General features: G+C 36.1%; 1 protein-coding gene across 20 annotated transcripts in view; it reads left to right on the top strand.

Annotated features, from left to right (window-relative positions):
* The window catches only part of USP34 (ubiquitin specific peptidase 34), a gene marked incomplete at its 3' end in the record, with an annotated part of 139,784 nt that overhangs the window by 95,056 nt on the left and 24,583 nt on the right, over nucleotides 1–20,145 (top strand). For 17 of the 20 annotated variants that reach the window (XR_014227723.1, XM_082307410.1, XM_082307405.1 and 14 more), the window contains 16 exons: nucleotides 4,737–4,900; nucleotides 5,932–5,997; nucleotides 8,353–8,499; nucleotides 8,588–8,644; nucleotides 8,741–8,818; nucleotides 9,564–9,658; nucleotides 10,663–10,835; nucleotides 11,413–11,566; nucleotides 13,054–13,132; nucleotides 14,656–14,709; nucleotides 14,805–14,900; nucleotides 16,516–16,580; nucleotides 16,677–16,752; nucleotides 16,854–16,901; nucleotides 17,597–17,662; nucleotides 19,196–19,276. Coding sequence is in view for 19 of the 20 variants with exons in the window: in XM_082307410.1 (XP_082163536.1) it covers nucleotides 4,737–4,900; nucleotides 5,932–5,997; nucleotides 8,353–8,499; nucleotides 8,588–8,644; nucleotides 8,741–8,818; nucleotides 9,564–9,658; nucleotides 10,663–10,835; nucleotides 11,413–11,566; nucleotides 13,054–13,132; nucleotides 14,656–14,709; nucleotides 14,805–14,900; nucleotides 16,516–16,580; nucleotides 16,677–16,752; nucleotides 16,854–16,901; nucleotides 17,597–17,662; nucleotides 19,196–19,276 (1,499 nt within the window). Of the gene's footprint in view, nucleotides 1–4,736; nucleotides 4,901–5,931; nucleotides 5,998–8,352; nucleotides 8,500–8,587; nucleotides 8,645–8,740; nucleotides 8,819–9,563; nucleotides 9,659–10,662; nucleotides 10,836–11,412; nucleotides 11,567–13,053; nucleotides 13,133–14,655; nucleotides 14,710–14,804; nucleotides 14,901–16,515; nucleotides 16,581–16,676; nucleotides 16,753–16,853; nucleotides 16,902–17,596; nucleotides 17,729–19,195; nucleotides 19,277–20,145 lie in introns of all 20 variants that reach the window. The other 3 variants (XM_082307416.1, XM_082307421.1, XM_082307406.1) reach the window with 3 other exon arrangements.

Genomic DNA, 20,145 nt, shown 5'->3' with positions numbered 1-20,145 from the left:
CTTGAGGCTGTTTCCTCTCGTCCTGTCACTCGTTACTTGGGAGAAGAGACCGACCCCCACCTCGCTACAACCTCCTTTCAGGCAGTTGTAGAGAGCAATAAGGTCTCCCCTCAGCCTCCTCTTCTCCAGACTAAACAGCCCCAGCTCCCTCAGCCGCTCCTCACACGACTTGTGCTCTAGACCCTTCACCAACTTCGTTGCCCTTCTCTGGACACGCTCCAGCACCTCAATGTCCTTCTTGTAGTGAGGGGCCCAAAACTGAACACAGTACTCAAGGTGCGGCCTCACCAGTGCCGAGATAACATTGTTAGAGTGGATTCCGCATGTTTCATTGGCTTGTGCTGGATTCTGTTTTCGATTTTCCCTTTCTAACGTGAAGAAACATGATATGCTTATACATAAACCAAAATATATAGATCCCACTGAGGTACTGCAGATGTATTGGCTATTAACAGCGCTGTCATGTTTTCAAAGTCTCTGGTATCTTTGTAGTTGACTTCAGTCTGTACCCAGATGTCTGCATACAGTGCTAATACAATTTTGTTATGCCTCTTGGCTTTCATGCTTCCTGTGTTTTGGAAACTCAATTCCTATGTATAATATGTAAATTGCCAACATTTGAAGTTAGTTAATATTTTATCGTTGATTTGCAAATTCTCATTATGCATTTTTAGCTTGATAGATTTCCTTTCACATGCCCAGTTTTAATTCCTGTAACCTGAGGATCTGTAATTTATTATTATCTATGGAATTGATTTAGTGCCCTACAATTCAGGAAGTGAAAGAGAAATCTGATCGTAATAATGTTTTGTGTTCTGTACTCATGTGCCTGGGGCCTTCTAAAAAGCCACCAAAGTCTCCTGTGTTCAGGGAGAATATTATGAAGAATAAGTTTTATGAAAATATCAGATATTTCTGTTTGCTGTGAGTACATCTGCTGCCGCTGAGGTTGTCTGTATCTTTCCAGGTGCAATCATTCATTTTTTACAGTTAGTACTTTTCTCACTCCAAATCCCAGTAATTCCTAGGTGCTAAAGTTTTCTGTAACACTTAACCACAGTTGTTACTTTCTTCCAAATGCTCTTCTCTAGGTTGGTTGTTCCTTCCTGATTTCACCAGAGCCGTTTGGTCTGTGCTCCTCTCCATCTTCAGTGTATCTCAGTTTCCTGAATGTTAATTTTATTCCAACTGACAGAGTGCCATTGTCTCTTTCTGATGTGCAGCTGACACAGGACTTCTGATACCTCCTTTGTTTAAAGTCTTGTCATTCCATTGATGTGATCCAAAGATTCTTAAAACTGGATTTTTCTACTTTGCTTACCTCTGTAATCTTACTGCTCTTTAACAGTCTTATCCTTAGGGCTGTCTCTCTGTTCTTCTTAGCAGAAACATTAAGGAAAATATTATAAATTTCCATCCTGTCTTTGGTTTCAATGTTTTAGTTTTGTGGTTCATTGGAGAAATTTTCAATCCTGCTGCTTGTACGTTTGTTGTCCTATAGTCTCGCCAATTGCTGTCTCTGCTATTCTACAGTTTTTTCTCACACTCCTAACTGATTGTAGCCAGGATGCTCTTAAGAGATGGCTTTAATTTAATGCAGCAAAATAAAGTAAAATTTTCAAAAAGAAAACATCTTATTAAAGGATATCTAGTATATTTTCCTTGAGACAAAAAAAAAAAAAAGTAGGGTTCTAATTAAAAATGATGTTACTAAGACTCTATTCTGGCAGTCATATTAAAATGTACAACTGTATACTGTTCTTCAGACTCCTGCTAGTATGAATAATGTAATTTAAAGTTTCCACTAATGTAGCTCCCTTCATTGATGGATGGAAGACGAGAATCACTTGCGTGCTTTTTTCTTCTTCACGGGTACAGTGGTTTTAACTGAAGACGTAGGGATGCCTTCATGCATTTTCAGCAAGTGGTACCGTAGGAAATGGACTGCCGAGTAGCTGGTGTCAGCTGACTTTCTTCCTCGCCTTTCTCAACAGGGAGGGCTAACAATTAATGCAGACTCTGATCTCACTGAAGAGGGGCTTTAGATACCCTCTGTTGTTCACAAAATTTCTTGCAGCGTTTTGGAGTTTTGCTTTCTTTAAAGACCAAGACTAATAAAAACGTTCAGTTCAAAGGAGGGAAACAAGACCAACTGCTTTGCTTTCCGGGAAGTTTAAGGCAGTGTCTGATGTTACCTTTGGAGCAGAAGCATGATCAGAAGGTGGAATGTGGAGAAATGCACGGTCATTTGAAGAGGAAGAAATTGAGTTTTATTTTGCTGAAAATAGAATGTGAATATTGCAGGTTTGGTTACAAGTTTCCCTATCTCTTCCTGAGAAAAGGCTGATTTCTGTAGTGACAGTGAGGAATAAAGAAGATAGACATAAATGAGACTCAAATTTACCTTTCTAGTTAAGATCCATATGGAAGAAGGAAAGCTTTTATTATGAAAATGAAGACAGTCGCTTCTCCAGGGTGGAGAAAACAGGATCTTCCTGAGAAATTCCTTGTCAAATTTCTGAAAGCCCTTTGTCAGATTGAAGTGGGAGGAAGATAATCAAACTGGTTTCATGAAGTATAAAGAAGTAATCTGATTTCTTTGTAATTACAACTTGATGAGGTATAAGCAGAGTGATAGATGCTGAGTCCTTACATCAGAAAGGGTGAATTAAGATGTTGCAATTTAAGGATTTCAGTTAAGGGAGGGAATTTTGTGTTCTGCCATGCTAATTACTTTATTTAGGAGGTTCAGCGTGGAGGAGAGCTTTGTTTCAACTGGCTGATCAGCCCAGCGTAACGAGGTAACATGAGGTCACACTACTGAGATTTGTTGAAACAGGAGAATGAAAACTCTTTCCTTCCCTACTTGAAGCTGCAGGGCTAATAGTTGTTTTGATGCCAATGCCAAAATGAAGATTACAACAATTATTTGTTGTGCAACAGAACATCTTGTGGGTCTGGTCTCTGAAGATGTGAGGATCTGTTCAGAGGGTGCCAAATAGTTTCCTGAATTTATAGCTGGTACTATGAATTGAGAAGAATCCTTATGAGCCTTTAACCTTTGACAAAATAATTAGAGATTTAAAATTTAAATCTTGAACCCATGTAGCTTTTCTGGATTGTAAAATAAATCCAGACTACCTTCTTGCTTTTTTTCTATATATCTGAACATATATTTCAATAGAGGTGCTGAATTCTTTGTAGGACAGTCTGCCTTTTTGGAGAATGATACCCTTGGGGATGAATAGCAAAGCTAGATGCATTGCGAGTTTTTGTGCCAAACATCTTGCATACCACGGAAGATAGGCTGCAGTGAATATCTTTGGACACTGGATTAGTTCCTCTGTAATTTAGTGCTTGTGTCATCTCGTTGCCTCTGCAGCTCAAATGATTAATTCCCCATTGCATTCTCCTGCGTGGGATGCTAGGAGGAGAAGCCTGTCGGTGTCCAGAAGCAGTACTAATCGCTTACAAATGGTTTGTCTAGTCTGGTTACCATCTTCTTGACTGGCAGATGAGGAGAACTTTCCCATTCTTCCGATTTCTTGGCAGCTGTATCAGAAGAAGGCTTATTAAGAAGAGTCTGACAGACTTGCCTAGCTTGTCTAGTGCCATGCTGTGTAGGAAATAGATTGCTACATCTGGTATGAAATATAGTGGAATAGAAAACTTACAGGAAAAGAAAATGTCTTTTCAATCTGATTCTCTAGGCAATTCACTTCTTGCTTACCCCTATTTTTCTTGTAGATTGCAGATTCCTTTGGCCTATATAGCTTTGAAGTGCAATAAAACCCATTCTCTTCCTATAAAAACCGTTCCCAAGTTTATTCAAGCTTGCGTACAGCCAAGCGCTTGATTTCACTGCACTTTTGTGTCTTATCTCTGATAAGCATCTGTCCATCTTTTGTACTGGTCAAAAAGATCTTTTGCTAGCCTGGCCTCCATTATAGTAGATGTCATTCTGAATCCAACTTCTCTTCTGAAAAGAAAGGTCTCACTTCATGTGGGGTTATCTCTGATACCAAATCTGTGGTTTGTTTTGTGAAGGGAAGGCTCCCTAACTTGAGTCTCGGTGCAGAGACTGCGTTGCTTTCTTTCAGTGTGACATAGGGGTGCATGGGAAGGGGTAGTAGAAATTATAAGTAATTTTTGTGCTGGGGGAATGACTAGCGTACGTTTGGGAGCTTGTAAGTGTTGTATGTTATCAGTTATAATGTCATCAGTACATTCTCAGTGGTTTAGGCAGTGCAAGTGTTGTGAGAGAGCTGTGGTTGGCTTGTATTATTAAAAAACCCCTTTCTTATGTATAAAAAAATGCGTAGCAGCCGATGTTTAGAATTTATGGATGTACTTGATGATGAAAACATTATGTGGTTTTACCAAACTTTAGATTAAATGTAGAGGCTGGAAGACCTACGTGCAATACTACCACTAGAGCAAGTGTAAGAGATGATGCTTGCCATGAACAATGCTTTGGAGAGCACAGCAAATCACTCGCAGCCCAAAGCAGCACGGCATCTAGAAAGGCTCACTGCTGTATCAAGTGCTTTTCCTGATGTATCTGTAGTACATTTTCTTAAAAATCAGGTACAGTCTGTCTCATGTCTGTAAATGTAGAATGTGTAAACAGGATGCATTTTATTACTGTAAGCATAAAGCTTTTAATAGTATTTATGTCTTACTAAATTGTACTTTGAATTGGTTTTTTCCGTATGTGTGATTCATATTTTTTCCAGCTTCCCATGCACCTTACAAGTGGGATTATTGGCCACATGATGATGTTCGCGCTGAATGTAGATTTGTGGGTCTAACTAATCTTGGAGCAACGTGTTACTTGGCATCCACTATCCAGCAACTGTACATGATACCAGAGGCCAGACAAGCAATCTTTACTGCAAAGGTATGCTTTGGGGTCTTAGGTTCCTTGTGTAGATTTTCGTAGAAGTTTCAATTTAGAATCAGTGCAAATGCTGATAAAGTATAGACTTACTTTTAAGACTTATTTCTTGATAAAGAATATTTCTTGAGGACTCTTTGTCCAGTTGGATTCTTTTGCTGATGTCTAAATAAAGAGAGTTTTTTTAAATGTATTTGTAGGTTCTTAGGGTGGCATTGTAATAAAACATGTTCTGAAACTCATATTTCTGTTGCTATCAACTAGAATTATTCAAGTTTCGTTTTATGTGAATTGTCTGTTGTTTCTTAACTCCTAATGTATCATTTTGTTAGAATAAATGTCATTCTTCTTGAATGTTTATAAAGTCTCAGAGCATGTATCGTATGCTACCAGAAGTACAGCAAGTCCTGTAAATTATTATACATTGGTTAACTTCCAGAAATATAATATTATTACTTCTAGCTATTTATTGTAAAAGAGAAAGCTTCATTTTGGTCCCTGACATCAACAGGGCATATATAATGTGTGAAACACCCCGACTGGCAGCGACCTCATCATTTTTTGTTATCATTAAGTTATTGGCAGTTGTCACTTCACCTAGAATTAGCCATTTACAAATAAACACAAAAAATAATATAAAAGAGGAAAACTGCTGGTCTGCTTGTGAAATACATTATATAGAGGGTTGATCAGAACTCCCACACCACCTATGAATTGAAAAAAATTATTCCAAAATTACTACAGTCTTTTGTAATACCTTCCCAAAAGCTCCAAGCTGCAGTAAATTTCTAGAAAATAGAATTATTTTTTGACTTAGGTTTGATGTTGACATGCCAAAAAACAAGTGGGCAGTGTTTTATATATAGGTGTAAAATAGTGTACTGTGTGTTCTTGTACACAATCGTTTTTCTTAATTTTCCATGATAAAGTGGTTATTTTTTTATTTAAAAAGATGATTGTTTCATCTTTTTAAGGACTGTTTTTGGAAAGTTATAAGCAAAAAGATAAAGTCGTCTTTTATGAATTTCTTTTAGTATTCAGAAGACATGAAACACAAGACCACTCTACTAGAACTCCAGAAAATGTTTACATACTTAATGGTAGGTGCGAAAGAGGATATTTTATAAAGTATCCTATTGTCCTAAAAAAAAGAATAAAGCAAGAAAAATGTAGTTACCATTCTATATGTAAATTCTTGGCAGCTTAAATCCTTTGTGCCTAAGTTTTGTAAATGAGTGTCTTAACTGAAATCATTTTTACCCACTTTAAAGCTGTTATTCAGCAAATCAGTTAAGCAAACATTGGCATAATAGTTTTCGTGAAGAGGCAGTGTAAATCCTAATCTAAGATAGGATTTAATATTGGGCACCAACTATAATGAGCAAGCACCAGCTCTCAAACGTTAGCGATTGTCTGCTGTGTTCTTAAAAAATGTGCAGTGAATAGATGGGAACGTTGGGCTCAGGTGCCACAGTCTGAGAGTCCTTCATTTATTTAAACGGTTTACCCCCAGCACGTTAACGCTCAGATGAACACAGGATGTTTATGATAGCTATGGGACTTAAGTTATGAGTGAGTTACAAGTTTGAAAACCAAGTCTGCTTTTTAGGTACAGTCATGATGTAGCTGGGTATCGGGGCTGTGTATGGACACCCTGTGCGCTTACGTTGCTAAATCTCCGAGCGGTCCAGGAGCTCCCTGGCCAGGCATCACCTTGGATGCGATAATGCAGTGGCTTGAGACAATGGGCTAATTTGAAACTGGGTAATTGACTGTACCATCCCAGTGAAGTATTTAACTGATTGTAACAGGAGCCCTCCAGGCAGGAATTTGGGACAGTTCTGCTATTGCCTCTGCTGTGGCTAGTCCAATTTCCAGATTGACTTTCGTAAACGGTCGATAGAAACTGTTCCTGCAGAAATGACTGCACAGGGCAGTCGTTTGTATGGATTTAAGATACTTAAGAGATACTTTGTATGTAGGTGAATCAATAGTAATGAATTACACAGATGCTGGGGAGGTCACACAGGACTGTTACCAGCTGGATTATAAGAATTTAGCAAAACGGTGATTTGAGGAGTCTGTCCAGGTCTAACTGAAGATACCACTGCAAGGACCCTAGGCACAGACTTCCATCACCACCAAACCCCGACTGGCTGTCCCATTAGGATGGTTTGATTCCATATGTGAGCACCATGCTAAGATCCCAATAATTTATTTTTTCTTTTTAACAAACACTCTGCCATGAGTGTCTGTCCAACACCATTGTCATTCCTCTTGTTTCACATGGAACTTGATGTAAAGGGTTCTGAGCTTGATTCTTCGTTTAATTGTGAAAGAATTTGTTTGCCCCAGTTTCCCTGGTGGTAAAATAAAACATATTCTTTTTGTTCATTGCATTTTCCTTGCTCCAGTATTTTAAAGGTTAAGCTGTTGAAATAAAGCATTAAAAAGCAACTAAGAATTTTGACATTTCAGAACCAAACAGAATTGAGGCAGTTCACAGGTGTTCACTGTTGTTAAAATAGTGAAACATTTCTGAAATAATGAAAAAAGAAAACTGAGGAGAGCTGGGTGTTTTTGTTCTTGGCACTGGCTTTTGTGAAAGAAATTCATAACCACTTCGAAGACAAATAGAGGAAAGGAATTTAGGCATATAGTGCCTGCCATAAATCATAGAAAAAAATACAACTAGGTATTTACATAAGCATAAAATAATATAAAGTCATATGAAGATTTACCATTATTAAAATGTTGAAGAAAGACTTTATTCCAAAACAGGTAATATTTACAGGAAGCAGTGTCTTGCCACACATCCTTAAAAGCAAACAGTATGTATATCGTTATTTACAAGAACAAAGTTCCTTCTGCTGTGAACGAGTTCTGCATTCCCAGCGTGCCACGCAATGGGCTGGGGGATGTAGTCTGAAGAATTGCTTTATACTGCAGATTCTTGTCTCTGACTGAACACAGGCGGTGGAGAACTAGATGATATAGTTTTATACCATAGAGAAGTCTGAATGAGAACTAAGTACTTATCAAGATTTAAGTCAGTAATGTCCAGAAATACAGAAGTACAGGCTGATGTTCCTCATGTTTTATTTTGTATCTGAACAGATATGCAGAAACTGGACGTGTCACATCTTCAGCCAAGTTATTTTCTTTTAATGATTCATTTTATTATTTATTAAATATCGCTTAATACTTTACAAATGATATTTTAATAATTAATATCATAATAATGATAACCAGTTAATTAAAAACTGCTTTACGTGTCATCAGAAGCATTTAAGCACTGATACAACTTTATTGCCTAATAGGCATGTGGAGGTATGGTATGTAAAAGTATGTCCTTTGTTAATCAGACATACGTATATGTATGTTCGGTGTATCTGTGTAACTTAAAAATATAAGGATTTGTGCTGATTTGTTTTGCTTGACTTTTTTACCTAAAGGAAAGTGAATGTAAGGCATACAATCCAAGGCCTTTCTGTAAAACCTATACCATGGATAAGCAGCCACTAAACACTGGAGAGCAGAAAGATATGACTGAATTCTTCACTGACCTAATAACAAAAATAGAAGAAATGTCTCCAGAACTGGTGAGTGATTAAGAGGGAGCAAAAGGGAGTTGGAAAACTTACGGATTTGCTCAAATTTCCTTGACAGAATTTATTAATTCATTCACAGAAAAATACAGTGAAAAGTTTGTTTGGAGGTGTTATCACAAACAATGTTGTTTCTTTGGTAAGTATTCTTTCCCTGTGCTTACCTTGTCAAGATTTTTTTTAACTTCTCAAAACAGTTACTTCATTGCTTTTCTCTTTCATTGCTGTGATTTAGGACTGCGAGCATGTAAGTCAGACTGCTGAAGAGTTCTATACAGTAAGATGCCAGGTGGCAGATATGAAGAATATTTATGTAAGTAATGCCAGGCTGAGATGTGTACCATAGATCACAGTTATAAATGGGTGCAGTCAAGTTTAAGAGACTGTGCCATACGCTGTTGAAGTTGTTGATGCTTTCTGTATCTGTACTCTAGTTTTGGTGTATTTCTAGGTTGATATTACTGGGTAATTTGGTGGAATTTTTTGATCTTTCCAATGCAACGTGCTATCAGCTGGTGCCGTTTGGAATTTACTAAAGACTGTTATAGTCAGTAATCACTTACTCCCTTCTGTGTTTTAAAAATGCTTTGGCAATGTTGTATATGAGAGAATTGTAAATGCCAAAAGATTTTATATATGCATGTACTATTGCTTATTAAGATAATTTAAAACTTACACCAAAATGATTTTAGGTGTTCGAGTTTTTATAAACAACTATTAATCCCCACACTTGGAATTTGAATTTAAGGCATGTGAATTCTTTGGGACAGCTTGGGATACTGAGTGCCATTTTTTCTGAAACGGTTCCTTAATTTTGTGTTTGGGTTAGGAACTGGTTTTCTGGTGAAACTCTTCTCTTAAATCACGTGCATGCTCTTTTTGCAAACATTGTGGTGCCCTTGACCACCTTGACTTTCATAACTTATGGAAATGTTAATTAAACTTAATGTAAGATTGAAAGAGAGGAGTTTGTAAAGCGGGCCATGCAAGCACAAGATATAAATATCTAAGACAAACATAAGCTCCTCCTTTTTTTTTGTTTTGTTTATTGTATGTAGGAATCTCTTGATGAAGTAACTATTAAAGATACCTTGGAAGGTGACAACATGTATACATGTTCTCATTGTGGGAAGAAAGTGCGGGCTGAAAAAAGGTACGATTAAGAAGAAGTAAACATTCCTGATGTTTCTTTTTAGTAAATTGCTGAAATTACTGTTGGAATAAGACTAATCCTTTAGATGAAACAGGACTGGTTTCATTCGGTTTGCTACTGTGTGGGCCTGTGAGGATGTGGTCCCTGTGCAAATGAGCACATAACTAAGAAATCAAATTTCCAAAACAAAGAATATAAGGTATCTTAGCAGAAGATCACCTAGGCGGTAAAATGTTCGTGACCTTTTTTTAATGTAAAGAAAAAGAAATTTGTAGAAATTAGTACCTTTTGAAATCTGTTACTTCTCCTGTTTTTAAAAGATCCAGTTCTTTCAGAGGAGTACTTGTGTTATCCATTATGCAGGGTAATAGCTTAGGTTTCATACATAACCCCAAATTTCTGAATTAGAATTGGTAGTTTTAAAAATGTTTCCATGTTTTAAAAAGTCTGCTAATAAAGAGAAAGCTAAGTAAAAATTTTATATTGTCTTTATACTGCAACTAACAAATTTCTTTTTTAGAGATGAAAAACCTCATGGTTGTTTTTGTAGCTGTTAAAATGACACGGGTTTAAGAGCACCCTACTTTAAAATCATTATTGTGAAGTTTATGAGATGTAATACAAGTTACGTTCTGCATTAAAACTTGTCAGTTACAAGATAGTAACTCCGTCTAATGAGGGGATTTGCATTGTTAAATTAATTCATGACTCATTTTACGATATCATTTTAGAAAACTGTCATTCATGCCGTATGAGTAAATTTGATGTTTCTTCCAAGACACGATGGTAGGCTAAATAGAATTGTTCAGTAGGCTAAATGTGACCTTTCTGCTGCCAGTTAGACTGCCCTGCTCTAGGACATTACGATAGCTGAATTTTATATTTATGTGACTTAGCAACAGATTTCCAATTTTATGTTTGAAATAAATGTGTTGAAAATCCTTGTGAAAATACAATTCGACCTGCTAAGCTTTCGTAAATCATGATTATTTTTAATCCTTCAGGGCATGTTTTAAGAAACTACCTCGTATCTTAAGCTTCAACACAATGAGATATACCTTTAATATGGTAACCATGATGAAGGAGAAAGTCAATACGCATTTTTCATTCCCTTTGCGTTTGGATATGACACCTTACACTGAAGACTTCCTCATGGGAAAAAATGACAGAAAAGAAGGTATGCCTCACAAAATGAATTCAACAGGCTTTCTCTCTTTCATCTGTATACATAACATATGCAAACAATTAGTGTTTTTAAGAAAATAAAATCAAACATAAGTTTTAATCTATAGTCCCAAAGTCACGTATTTTATTTAATATGAGAAAACCAGCCAATTATTTTTCTTTTCATATACTGTTCAATTTGAATTATTCTTAAATTTGTTTTTAAAGTATGAGAGAAATAACGAATAGTTAGGTACAGTTTGTCACTGGCCTGTTTTGATGTTGCCGGGTAATACTTGAACTTCAGCAAGTGGCTGACTGACTGCCATCATAAGAAAGCTGTGCTGCCTCGGAATAACTTAGTCATTAGTCTTGATCTCTTCAGTAGTGATGCTTTGCAAAAAAAGATGTAACTCTTTCACAAGAGTTGGGATCTATGCTGCTTGTTCTGGGTATGGAGTTTCTGGCTGTCATCATCATGGAGTGCTGAAAAGAAAAAAAAAAATGAAGTGCAACTACAGGAAATGTGTAATATTGAAGTTCAGGTGTTTAGGAAATAACTGATTAAATATTGTATTAAAATATTTCAGGTTTTAAGGAAGATGGTGAATACTTGAAAGAAACTGAAAGTTATGAATATGATCTGATAGGCGTAACGGTTCATACAGGAACAGCAGATGGTGGACATTACTACAGTTTTATCAGAGATATAGTCAATCCCCATGCTTACAAAAACAACAAATGGTGAGTTAAGCAAAACAAAATTTTATCATTCCTTATGTTTAAATAACTAAAACTTGTTGACTTTGTCAGATGCAGTTGTATAGGAGATAGGTGCTGTAGGTTCCCCTCAAAAGCACAAGATGTTGGGTAGGTGTAAGTATATTAATTTATTGGCATACAAGTTTGTTGCAGCTGTAATAGTTGTGGAGTGCCTGGACACAGGGCAGCAGGAGAACGCTGTGCTAGCCTCACATTACAGCCAACGCTTGTTTCTGGGCATGAATAGCAATGACACTATTTTATCTGTACAAAGGAATAGTAAGATTTAATAGATTGTCCGTCATAAAATCTGGTTGTTACCTTTGACCGAGCATACAGCTACATTGATGATTGTGGAATTTGGTCCTTTTCATTTCGTCCATTTTCAGTGAAACAACAATTTGAATTTTTATTTGCTTTAAACTCATTTTATCCTGGGTGGCAGAAATGGTGTTACAATACCTAGGTTATCTAAATCTGTTCTTACTGCGCTTTTTATATGTGGAATTGGTTTCACATTTCATTTTTTAGTTTATCTAGCTGGTGATCTTTTCCTGTTGGCCAGCTCCTCCTCGATGCAATTTACAGTGACGTACTGGAATATTTGATAGCGTTTATTTTTCTGTCCCTTCTTTTCAAAGATTATAAAAAGAGACAGGATCTTCTTAGACATAAGTGATAGAAAGATTAATAAATGCAATGTAGTATTTTCTTTTTAAAATAAGAATGATTTTTTTTATCTATGACATTCCACTTCTAATTTGGAAACTTCTGCATACATTGGCTATATTGTGATTGTGAAGGAGAAAAAGTTTGGGGAGGTAGCCTGGGAAGGGGGTGAGACATGGGCATGGAAATAAGGGAGGGTCTTGCTAGGTGACATAAGACAGCAGGGAACTCTCTCTCCCAGTCATTTCTGGATGTCATATCTCAGATTCTCAGCTGAGGCTATGGAATAGGAGACAAGATTTCCTCTATTCCTGTTCTCTAGAATAGCTAGCTGGGGCATTTTTGAAATGGTTCCAACCAGTGGCCCAATCCCTGCTCCAAAGGGAATCCATAACGGTGTACCACTTTCCTCTGTCCCCTTCCAGTTGGGAGTTCTACTATTATATGGACTGGTTCTCCTTTTTTAAATTTTCATTTCCATTTCACTCAAATTGAAAAGGCAAAGGCAAATCTTCTTGGCTGCATTAAAACCCTATCTGTACCAGAGTCAGGCTGGAAAAATGGGGAAAGTAATGTGTCTCTTGATTAAAAGAAAAACCAAGGAGTGTTGAAATGCTGACTTCCTGATCTTATTGAAAGGAAGTCACTTTTGGGATCAGTTTTCAGTTTGCTGTGATTCAAACAAGATATTAGAAATTAATAGGAATACTTAAATCTGAGGAATCATTTTGAGTGCTTGTTGTGCTTTATTTGCCCTGAGGGACAAACAGCAGTTGTTTCAAAAGCTTACTGTTTTACAGGTATCTCTTCAATGATGCTGAAGTAAAACCGTTTGATTCTGCCCAGCTTGCTTCAGAATGTTTTGGTGGAGAAATGACTGTAAGTTATGACTTTTATTTTTGTCATGTTCAACCATTACCTTATCTGTTCTGAAGACTTTCATGAAGGATTCCATAGTGTTCACCTTTGGTCGGCCATCTGTTGTGAATGTATATGATACAGTTAGAAGTGTTAGCTGGGTTTTATCAAACTTTTGACATCTTTGTTCTGCAGGTGATACTTTATCTTATGTTCATGTAGATAGCTGTTCCACCCTTGATCTCTTCAAAGGGTCTCCCCCTCCTTTGGGGGATGAAAGACGTAGCAGCATGAATGCTTCCAAGCTGGTGATGCAAGCTCTCTAGTTTTTCTACACCTTCTGTAGAAGTTAAGCCGATAAAGCAGAAAGGTCTTAATTTCTCCTGTACCAACTATCATATTATTTGATTTGTGAATATGAATCCAGATATTTTTATGCGTTTTTAAGAGACAGATGTCAGAAGTATAGCGTAGGTATTACTAATGACTCAAAATGAATTAGTGAAGTCTCTCTCCAAAGAAGAGGTATTTCTCCACTTTATCTGCTTTTTATCGTCGGTATTTATTTACTTACAAAAAAGTGACTATGCAACTAATTTAGGAATCCTTCGCTTGGATGGCTTTGTTGCTCAGACTGTTGACTGAAGGAATTCAAGCTTATGCCTCTTCTGGAAAAACAGGGCTTTTTGGTCTTTGTCTATGCCTTGTGTCAGTAATTTCCAGATTCTGGTCTGTGAACCTCTTATGGTCAGATCCTTTTTCATTGGTGACAGAACTGAACTAGAAACTTGTCAGATCTGTGTACAGCTGTGCTGTTGTTCAGCAGGAGAGTTTGAGCTCTGATGTTAGCAAGGGATTTTCAGGCTAATGGATCTACAGGCTTAAATAGTTTTGCTTGTTCCTTTTATTGTAAGAAGATAAAATTTCTTTAGTTGATGTTTGTTTGCTTTCAGTAGTGCAAGTTTTTTAGTACAGTATCAGCTTGGTCTTTTGGGTCAGCCTTTGACATCAGCCTTTGGCCCTTTGACATCAGTCTGAATATTTTTACACAGTAGTAATGCAAATAACTGTTGAACAACACTCAAACGTTCTCAGGTTATGCTTGAATTGATCATTTTTTATCATTATATATCATTATATAAAACACTTTCTTAATAATGCAGTATCTTACTAAACCAGTCCTGTGAATAAGAAAAATCCTGTTGTCTGATAAAGAGAATATGCAGAAATAAAATAAAAAAAAAATCTGTTTGGCAAATGGATAAAATAACTTTAGGTGCCTAAAAAGAAGAGGTGTCAATGAGATGGATGAGACAGGAAATTGCATCAGATGTAGGTCACAATATTGCATAGCAACTTTGAAAGATCAGAATAGGCCACTGTAGAAGAAAAAAAGAAAGAAGACTACTTTGAGCAAGAAATAAATTGTCAGCAGCCTCTCTGCAAATGTCATGAAATAGTTTGCTTGCACATTTATCTCAAACTGTCAATAACCAGGCCATTAAAAAAGCTTCTAATTAATGGTTTTACTTTCTTCTTGACAGACAAAAACTTATGATTCTGTTACTGATAAATTTATGGACTTCTCCTTTGAAAAGGTATTTCTCTTCCAAACACTTGTTATATGATTATATTTCTACTTTCATGATTTATCTCTCAAAGCAAAAATTATACAGATGTTTTTTTCTTAAAGACGCACAGTGCTTACATGCTGTTTTATAAACGGATGGAACCAGAGGAGGAAAATGGCAAAGACTACAAATTTGATGTTTCATCAGAATTGCTGGAGGTACAAGTTGATTTGTTTTAACACCAATTGTAAAATACTATAGGAAATCCTAAACAAATCAGGAATCAGAATAAACACAGGAAAGCAAATAAAATTTAAATCAACAAGCTGACAATCCTTTCATTTAGCTGTCTTCCTTAGAAGAATGTTGTTTGATAGGAACTAAATCAAGATTTCCACTGTATGTAAACTTCAGACGTTTTCTCATTCTGCCCTGTATTTTTTAATTCAGATATATGAATCATTCTGGTTCGTATTTGTAAAAAAAATAGTAGGGCACTGTTTGTTTGGGTTTTGTGAGTGCTTATCAACACTATCTGAACCGTTACAGTATTACAGGAAGTACTCTCATTAAGCACCATTTTTTTTCATCCTTCAGTTCCTCAGCAGCTTACTGCTTTGAGGGGGGACAGAGTAAGAGAATAGTTCCAGCTGTTTGTTTGCACTTTTACTAGTGGGTTGTGAAATTCTAAGTGAAAGCAATGTAAGAGCGTGACTATTTGTGTTTACGATGGGGAGCATCAGTCAGAAAAGGATCCCTTCCTCCCCGTAGTCATAGAGTAGCCCGGGTGTTAGTAAAAGGGGTAGGGGAAGCAAAAACCAGTGACAGCTCCATCTCCCTGTTCTCCTCAGTGATGAGGGCTGCTCTTAGGATACCTGGCTCTTTGGATAAAGATACTATTTAAGCCGTGTATGGTCTGAGGAACTGGAAAAGGCACCGCACAGGAGCGGAGTATTTCACTAGGGATCTCACTGTGCTAGATGTATCCCCAGGATAGGATTTGTAAGACATTCTTCTCCCTTTCTGTCACCTGAAAAGCCAGTTTCCCTGCTCCCTCTGGTCAGAAGTATTGCTTTATCATCTGTCACGTGTTAAGTTCTTAACTTAAAAAGACTCTTCATCCCTAGCCAGCAAATCAGATCGTGCTTTTTATCCTTCTCAGTCTTAAAAATAATAATAGGTTTTATCAGAGTTAAACTTTTAAACTATTTTTGTGAAAAATGCTACAAACGGATTTGGTCAAAAACATCATTTTGGAGAGAGGAACAGGGGGACCTGGCGTGAAATCCTTTTCTGGTTAATGATGGAGAGTCAAATCTTACTCTTGAAGAATTTAACAAAAGTTCACAGGCTTTGGGTCAGGACTTCAACCTTTAGACCTGCCTAGCTAGGCTGCTGGGAAGTCTAAGTGATCTCAGTTAGTGAAACTATGTGTTTAGAGAGTTTTTTTTGTTTTTTTAAGTTATTACACTATCAAAAACATGAAAATATGATCTTAAACTGTGGTTCTTTTTTAACGTGTTGGACCAGTTCTCAAAATTTCAGCCTAAAAATTTGAGTCATTAAGTTGTAAAACTGAGATCACAGAAAGAGGAGAAGGTTTTGAGCTCTGTTCTGCAGTCATATCGCAGGCAAAACTAATATTTGCTATAGTATGAATAAAGCAACTTTGAGCCAATCCTTTAAAATAAGGAAAATGTTTCCAGAAATTACTTTTCAGAAGAAAAAATTTTGTTTTCTTAGCCATGGCAAGCGTTTAAATATTCTTAAAATCATGCTTATGTAGTGAAATAAACTGCTTTCTTGTATCTGATGTTAGCATTTTTTCTTCAGTGGATATGGCATGATAACATGCAGTTTCTTCAAGACAAGAACATTTTTGAACATACATATTTTGGGTAAGTTTTTCTTAAAAAATGTAATATTAATGCTTCTTTTCTTCTTGCAGATTTTCATTATTTATTTTAATTAACAAATAAAATTACTGACTCTAGGTTTATGTGGCAGTTGTGTAGTAGCATCCCAAGCACACTACCAGATCCAAAAGCGGTCTCCCTGATGACAGCAAAGGTAAGTACTTCGAAAGCATATCGTGCTTATTTTAAATTTTACCTTGTTTACATTTTAATTCAGGCATTCTATAATTAATGGTGCAATATTTTTTTTTCCAGTTAAGCACTTCTTTTGTACTAGAGACATTTATTCATTCAAAGGAAAAGGTATTCTATTTACTTGTAAATTCTCGTTAAGTAGCTGCATGAATGTAGTGAAAAGTATGTCTGTACTTTTTAAAAGTGTGATTTTGAGATACAATAAGTACGATTGATGATCCAAAGTTAATGTTTAAAGAGAGTCATTTAACACATTTATAGTAAACGCTGCACAATGGAAGAAATCTGGGTTCTGGTTTTAGCTCACTTTGCCTTAGCAAAGCATCAGGAACAACAGATCTTGTGTTCTTTTCACTTGAAAATTCCTGGATGGTTCAGATCTTAACAAGCACTTGTTAAAGTCCGATTTAGAGGGGATTGTTTACCATTGAGCAACAGTTGTGCTCATGAATTTTTAAGTTATAAATACTAGCATGAACAACAAGAAAGTTCTCTTCTGTCTGAAACATCTTTATTCTCAGTCAAATTTGGCTTCTTTCTCATCTGTAGTGGCATAATGCTACTAATTCTAGATTGTCTGGGATTGGTAAGAATATGTAATAATGTCTAATTGGACAGTTAGTCCAAATGTGTAGGTACTACTTGCGTTAGTTTCAACATATGTACTGTTATTTTTGTGTAGGTGCAACATATTGCTAGTTTATAAAGCATTCAGTGTTCTAACTGACCATTTAGAAATGTTTGAAGATAAAGTTTCCATTTATTATTTTAAGTTATAGTTTTTTCTGTATTTCTTTTTACAGCCTACAATGCTTCAGTGGATTGAACTGTTAACAAAACAGTTTAATAACAGTCAGGCAGCTTGTGAAGTAAGTGACTTAGGAACTCAGCAAAGTACAAACCAACTTTCTATATATTGTTTAACTTTCCTGGAGGTTCGTATCCCTGGAATATTTTGGACTATGAACTACTGTATTTGGCATATTTGTGCACTATGAGATGAAATTCATCCGCTCTGAATACTGCAGATTCTGGGGAATGACATGACTTTTATTTTCAGAAGCCTATGGTGAGACCACAGGCCAAAATCATTTAGTCACTAGAATAGAAGACAGACAGTGTTGCAGCCTCTTTATTTGATTATTACATACGGATTTGTGTAATTAAGAGGTGTTTAAATGAAATCACACAAGAGAAATGGAAAGCCAGACTAATGTTCAAGGACTAGAATGGCAGGGACTGGAGTCGAATGCAAGGGAAGAGGGCGGTGAGATAAAAGGCTGCCGTGCAATGAAGACGCTTAGAAAGGGAAAAAGAACAGCTAATGTCAGACTTGGCTGAAAACAAATTCATGTAGTGTCTTGCTCGTGAAGCTGAGGATCTTGAACCCAATGTGTAGAAAGACTGAAAACTCCTAGAAGGAGGAGGAAAAAAATGGAGGAATGTATTTTATAGAAAATTTCTCAGGATGCTGCCTGCAGTGTGTCTGGGACAAAGGGGAGAGAGGGACTGAGAAACCATAAGCGAAGAATTCACTGTGGGTGAAAACAATTGTGAGATACTGAAGGAAAGTTTGCGATAGACTTTTGTGATAGTTTGAATGTACAAGGACCCCAATACATACTGTATCCTGCATTAGACCTTATTCCGTACAAACAAATTAAATTCATTGTTCTTTTATAAATTGATTCGAGGTTGTTAAATTGTTACGTAACGTTCAGTATTTGAGTGGTACAGTTTCATTAGTATGGTGTAGTCCTAAGATGCTTAAAATGAGCGAAGACATTTAATATAGTAAAAAAATACTTAGGTACAATTAAAATAAAAGGAACAACAACTTGGATTCTTCAATTTAAACTGCCTTTCCTTGTGAATAAAACAAAATTCATGGAGTCAGAATACTCAGCTGTATCACTTGCTGAGTCTAACTTTGAATGAATCATTCTCTTGTTACTTTTATACATTTTCTGTCTCTGGAGGTAGAAGGGCTTTTCCACATGTTAGAATGCAAAAGAGATCTAATTCAGGAACTACATTCTTGTTTAAGCCTATCCCTGTTCTACAAGATTTATTCAGCTTATGCTTCATTGTAAGCATCATTTTTTTATTCTGTTGACATCATTTTTCAGGATCACCGTGTCCTTCCAGATAATTGAATAATGGCATGCAGAACACAGGGATAAGAAGATACTGGATATAAATTTATACTGATGTTTACTGCTATTGATCTTTATTCCTTTCTTCTCATGCACAGAAGACATTTAGATTTCCCCTGGATTAATACTTGCTTATTCCTTAATGATAGTAGCATCAGTTTCTCTTCAGACTTTAATATCGTGCAAAAAGAAGATTGGACTAGAACAAGTTTGGAACAAAACTAACAAAGTATGTATCTTCTGCAGTGGTTTTTGGATCGTATGGCTGATGATGATTGGTGGCCAATGCAGATTCTAATAAAGTGTCCCAATCAGATTGTGAGACAGGTAAGAAAAAATGTTCCTTTTTAAGTCAGGTGACTACTTGACCCATTAATACAAATGGACAATTACTATGACACATAAAATGATTCTGAAAGTTTCTATTAATACCTGTAATTATCTTATTCTTTTCCATTCTTGCGTATGATTTAGAGAAAATATTTGGCCATGGGACCGTTATTGTTGTTTGAAACAAAATCAATATTAGTATAGTGCTGTGGTTGTATGGTTAGGATCACAAAATGTCGCAATAGATACAAATTAAGGTTTCTACAACTCCCACATGATCTCTGTAAATTTGAACACTTAACATTAAAAATGTTTTTCTTCTGAATTGGTTCAACAATAATGTGTCTAGACACACATTTGGAAAATAAAAAATAATAAATTAGGTACGTTCAGTACTCCTAACAGAAAGCTTCACTTCTAAACTAATGCCTTTGGGTTTTGTAGATAGATTTAATTTTATAACATTATGCCACAAAGTTTTGTTAATACCCTTTTCTGGAAAAGTTTAAAATGGAAAAAACCCTGCATTAGTAGCATTTGGACATTCACAGATACAAATACTATTAACAGTTTCACTGATAAGTATACTTTCTTTGCAAGTAATTTAGGTAAAAACTTTAGGAATTACTTTCTTTCACCTGCACCTTTCTTTAAAGGTTTAACTTTTCTGATTATTAAAGTAACATTTCCATATAGAATCATACATAGTTTCTGTAAGCAACTCATTGTTACAGGAATATATTTCATAGGAGAACTCTATGGAAGATCTTGGGCAAAGCTCAAATCCTTGTTGAATGTTTAATAAACTTAAAATTACTGGAAGGAATTTCCTTAAAATTTTCACATAAATTCTTAAAGCCAGAGGC

The sequence above is a fragment of the Platalea leucorodia genome, assembly GCF_965183815.1.
Source record: "Platalea leucorodia genome assembly, chromosome: 3".
In the NCBI taxonomy this organism is placed as follows: Eukaryota; Metazoa; Chordata; class Aves; order Pelecaniformes; family Threskiornithidae; genus Platalea; species Platalea leucorodia.
The sequence above is the reverse complement of the archived record's forward strand: the minus strand, read 5'-3'. Positions and strand labels throughout refer to the sequence as shown.